We start from the raw sequence: 5,337 nt of genomic DNA on the forward strand, positions 1-5,337 counted from the left end.
TTAAGTATCCTTCCATGTTTGAAACAGTATAGGTATAGGGTTCTAATTGATTATAGTCAACCGACAGCTTTTTAAAAAAAAAATCCTTCATTGAAGGATTAATAAAAAAAATGATGTAGAATACAACGAATTCATACATTATATCCCATGATTTGCGCCCGCAACATAACAAGATTAGGTGAGAATTTCAAATTAAAGTATAAGATAATTAAACTACTTAATTTTTTAATGATAGAAAAATAATTAATTAGTGATCAATTGGAGTATGAAATTAATGTTGAACATTTGTTTATATATAATGTAATATTTTGTATAAAAAAAGGCTAAGTATTTGTCATTTGCCCTAGTGCTAATTATAATACAAAAATTCTTTTATCACAAGTTCCTTTAAAATGATCAATTAGTCTTATGAATTATCAGAGAAAGTGGAGCAGAAAAGAATTTAATCCACTTCAAAATTTTAAATCTATTCTTTGCTCAAGTTGAATAGAAGTGAATTTATTTTTTGTTCCTTTAGTTTTTATTTGCCCATGAGCAAAATTGCAGACCGATTTGTTAGGAAGAAAATTATGAAGAGATGGACCACCCGTAAGCCAACATAATCGATAAAATTGTGATGGAGAGGTCTGTGGGGTTGTCATACTATTGCCTTCATAATAAACCTTTGACTACGAGAGCATTTCACCACATGCAAGAAAACGAACAGCATACGTCTCTCATTATCGCTGTTGGTAGTAAACTACAAACTTCCTCACAAGTCAACAAATCACTAGGCTACAATCTGTTATCCAATTAATATTGTATATATGCAATTCATGACTCACCGGCAACTTTGGCCAAGACTTGGAACATGAATTGAGAATTTACGACATCAAAAAATTAAAAACTGTTAATTGAATGTCAATCACTTCGGCTGGCGATCAAAAAACAATCATGCATTCACTACTTACTCTGTCGTTTTCCTCTTTCACTATCTGAATTATGTTTAATTTTATGTTGACTTTAGATCTGTTCAAAAGTAACTGCTAGCTAAGATGACCACATGCCATGGCATCTCGCCCTATATATAACTCTCTCCTTGCTGTCTAGCTACATGTTCCATGCACACTCTTCCATCACTCTTTCACAATTGTCCTAGCTATATACTGTGTATGCAATGGCTTCCTCTTCCAATTACTTCTCCAGCTTTTCTCGTGCTTCTCTGCCTCTTCTTTTCTTCTTCTTCCTCCTCCTCCTCCTCCACAGCGACGCCTCGGCGAAGCTCTCCACGGACTTCTACGCCCAGTCGTGTCCCCAAGTGTTTGACACTGTGAAATCCGTCGTCAAATCCGCCATCAACCAAGAGAAGCGGATCGGCGCTTCCCTCCTTCGCCTCCTCTTCCATGACTGTTTTGTTCTCGTACGTAATAATTAATTATCTTAATTATGGTTCCATCATTAATTCTATATAATCATCTAATCAATTTTAAGAGCCTGCGCGTTCATTTTCCATATCGTATCGTACGGCAGGGTTGCGATGCGTCGGTGTTATTAGACGACACGTCCACCTTGCTAGGAGAGAAGACCGCTAAGCCAAACAACAACTCCCTCAGGGGTTTCGAAGTCGTCGATCGAATCAAGACGGCGGTGGAGAAGGTGTGCCCGGGAGTCGTGTCCTGTGCCGATATCTTGGCAATCACTGCAAGGGACTCTGTCGTCTTTGTGAGTATATAGATATATATATAATATATTATATTATATGATGAATTCTGTTTAAGAATAAATAAATCCGGCAAGTTTAATTAATTGAGTTTTGTGAATTAATTAAGTTGAACGGGCCGAGCTGGGAGGTGAAGCTGGGGAGGAGGGACTCGAGGAAGGCGAGCTTCAACAAAGCAAACACCGACATTCCTCCGCCAACCTCATCGCTCGCCAATCTAACCGCTGCCTACGCAAAGAAGGGGCTCTCAGTCAAAGACTTGGTCGCGCTTTCTGGTAATATATATATAATAATACTGCATTTTTATTAATAATATATTATGGTTGAAGGTAAGTATTTAATTTATTTTACCTTTTTAATAGAAAAAGAAAAGTAGCTAAAAGGTGACAGGAAGACGAACAGATGGAATCACGAGATTATTGAATTCTATAATTTCCATCGAAAACAGCCAAATTAATCCAAGGCTAGCTGCTAGCTTTAATAATTAGGAAGAAAGTTAATCTCGCAGTTCACGACCAGATCCTGTCTTTCGCTTATTCCACTGTCATGCTAATTATTGATTTAGTGCATGGCATTGTCGGTCGGGTGGCGGTGATGATCATGTCAAGCATCGAGTCACTTTCAGACCGGGCCCGGCAAACCATGTGCCTCGGCCCATTCACCTAACTCGATACAATTAGATCGGACACGAAGCCAAAATCCGGCCCCGGCTTTATCGCGAAATTGCCCCCTGAAACAATTGATTTTTGGTCCGCTGTGTTTTTTTTTAATAATTTTTTAAAAGATTAATCATAGCGTTTACGGTTCATCATCGTGACAATGTATAGGCGCCCACACGATTGGGAAGGCGCGGTGTATTTCCTTCCGGGACCACATCTACAACGACACCGACATCAACGGCTCCTTCGCCAAGCTTCGGCAGGCCAATTGCCCCCGCACCTCCGGCTCCGGCGACGACAACCTGGCGCCGCTGGACCTGCAGACTCCGACGGTGTTCGACAACGACTACTTCAACAACCTCATCTCCTTCAAGGGCCTCCTCCACTCTGACCAAGAGCTCTACAATACCAGCGGCAGCAGCAGCGCGGCCCTGGTCAAGTCCTACTCCCGCAGCACCGCCGCCTTCTTCGACGGCTTCGTTGCGGCGATGATCAAGATGAGCGACATCCGGCCGCTCACCGGCAAGAGGGGCGAGATTAGGAAGAACTGCAGGAAGGTTAATTAATGCGTCGCTGTTACAGAGTGGATAAGGAATGCGTGACGGTCCACGTTGGAGCTGCTGCCGAAACAGTGTGGCTTATTTTATTTTCTTAAAATTAAGGTCGATCGAGTTATGTTGCCCCTTGAATTGGGTTTAGTTTCAAGTGTTTCATCTTTACTCCGTGAGTTGAGACGGAAGTATGTCTCTTTCGTGTTTTGCACTTCTTTTTCACTGTGTTGGTAATTGGTAAGCCGAGATTAAGGATGTATAATCCAAGTGTTCCATAAATGTTAATCTGATAATTAGCTGCCAAAGTTTGATTACGGTGCGCTAAAATTCGAGAAATGAACCAGTGATGAAATTTGAACGAGGTCAACATCAATAACCTCATTGATGATTTAATTTGTACAAGCAAGTCATGCATTGGGCTATCTGGTGGAAGGTCCAATCATTCAGTAGAAAGGCTGATTTCCTTCTTGTCGAAATTGAGGTCTCCAGAAATGTAAGGGACCATCCTTTGAATGAAGGATACAACTCTGATATATTGTTGAGCACAAAGATGTCAGAGTTGATTATGACATTGATCTTTACCAATCAAATAAGCATTTGATATGATAACATAAGTTGGAGTAACTAAAGATAAAATTGCCTCCACCTGATTGCAGTTAATATAAAATTAGAAAAGACTGATGCGAACTCCACTCATGCATTTAGCTGCCAAAAACTTCCTTGCACATATTGTCATCTAGATGTTGTCATCTCCTTGTGCTGCTAGCTATGCTACAGTGCTTTTGCATTTGTGCAATTTAAAGGAGGAATCTTTTTTAACATTCTTCAGTCTCTCAAAAAGTACCTAACAATTGTATTGGGCTGGTGACACAAATGATAGGAAGACGACCACTGAAATATTGTATTCTATAGATGATCCTCCAACGTTCTTTCAAGCAAGAAATAGACATTTGCTTACATTGTTATACTTCATGATATGGCTGTTCCATCCCCACGACTTTCTTGTTTATTGCGACAGTGAAAGTGCTACACAATTTACACACAACAACATTCAATTTTATTCCAAGTCACTCCAACTCTTTATCAAATTTCTTCTTCCAGACTGAATTTAAAGAGATGCTAACAAGAACCATTCAGTGGCCGGAATCATCAAGGGATTTGTTCACTCATCAGATAATTGATTTAAGGATTAATAACTTTAAACCCCCTTGTATTTTATAGCAGGTTACATTTTGTCCCTCTTTATTTAAAAAATTATATTTAACCCCCCTTTGACATAAGTAAAAAAGAGGGAAAAGGTAAATGACCAAAATAACTCTAACCTAAATCAAACTTTTAGAATAAAATGAAAAATAAAAATAAAAATAAAAATAATCCCCTAAAATTGTTGAAAGCTTAACCTTAACCCAACCTGATTTAATTTATATATAGACCCAAAATCTCACTTGTTCCTAGAAAAAATATCCTCACAAAATTCACATATGTACCAGCATAAACAACAGAAAAATAGCAACTCTGAAAGGGATAATCAGTCAAAAACTCATTCCACCAAACAAAAAAGAGTCAGAATTCTAAATTGATGAATCAAAATTAAATAAAGATAGAATAAAATTTATCATTAAAAATCAAAATAAAGACCCTTTGATAATTTATAAAAAAATCATCCTTTTAATTTTTGTTCAAAAGTAAATTTTCATTTCAAAGCAGCTAACAATATTGTTCACTTCAAAAAGGTACTGTTTTGAAATAAAAATTTACTTTTGGTCAAAAATTAAAAGAATAATTTTTTTTATAAATCATCAAAGGGTCTTTATTTTGATTTTTAATGATAATCTTTATTTAATTTTGATTCATCAATTTAGAATTTTGGCTCTTTTTTATTTGATGGAATGAGTTTTTAACTGATTATCACTTTCAGAGTTATTATTTTTCTGTTATTTATGCTGCTGCATGTGTGAATTTTGTGAGGATATTTTTCTAGGAACAAGTGAAATTTTGGACCTATATATAAATCAGGTTGGGTTAAAGTTAAGCTTTCAACGTTTTTACGGGATTATTTTTATTTTTCTTCTAAAAGCTTGATTTAGGTTAGGGTTATTTTGATCATTTATCTTTTTTTTTTTTTCTTTTTCTTTTTTACTTATGTCAAAGAGGGGTTAAGTATAATTTTTCAAATAAAAAGGGACAAAATACAACATGCTATAAAATACAAGGGGTTTAAAGTTATTAACCCTTGATTTTACTTGCGAGAAAAACATCAATTATCCTACAGCAAGCCCGTCTCCCTTACAGGCCCAAGAAGATAAAGCAGGCTGATGAAGTCACGGTCTCTGTCCTCCGGACACTTTCTGATCTCGAGGAAGTTTACAAGTCTCAGTCTTTTCTGTTTTTTGAGATTCGACAACACGAGGATCTAGTGGCACACTTT

The 5,337-nt window shown here is 37.2% G+C and overlaps 1 protein-coding gene across 1 annotated transcript; it reads left to right on the plus strand.

Annotated features, from left to right (window-relative positions):
* The first annotated feature begins 1,078 nt into the window (after positions 1-1,078).
* On the plus strand, positions 1,079-3,116 carry LOC122005276 (peroxidase 4-like). The gene is made up of 4 exons (XM_042560262.1): positions 1,079-1,399; positions 1,510-1,701; positions 1,809-1,974; positions 2,527-3,116. The coding sequence occupies exons 1-4, from the start codon at positions 1,157-1,159 to the stop codon at positions 2,922-2,924; spliced, it is 999 nt and encodes a 332-aa protein (XP_042416196.1). The 5' UTR covers positions 1,079-1,156; the 3' UTR covers positions 2,925-3,116.
* The last annotated feature ends 2,221 nt before the right edge of the window (positions 3,117-5,337 follow it).

This window comes from Zingiber officinale, chromosome 7B (assembly GCF_018446385.1).
Source record: "Zingiber officinale cultivar Zhangliang chromosome 7B, Zo_v1.1, whole genome shotgun sequence".
NCBI classification, from domain to species: domain Eukaryota; kingdom Viridiplantae; phylum Streptophyta; class Magnoliopsida; order Zingiberales; family Zingiberaceae; genus Zingiber; species Zingiber officinale.

Excerpts from the sequence above, each read along its gene's own strand:
- LOC122005276 (XM_042560262.1), top strand. The coding sequence starts at position 1,157 with ATGGCTTCCTCTTCCAATTACTTCTCCAGCTTTTCTCGTGCTTCTCTG. Across the intron at positions 1,400-1,509 it reads TCCATGACTGTTTTGTTCTC|GGTTGCGATGCGTCGGTGTT; the intron begins GTACGTAATAAT and ends ATCGTACGGCAG. Across the intron at positions 1,975-2,526 it reads AGACTTGGTCGCGCTTTCTG|GCGCCCACACGATTGGGAAG; the intron begins GTAATATATATA and ends GACAATGTATAG.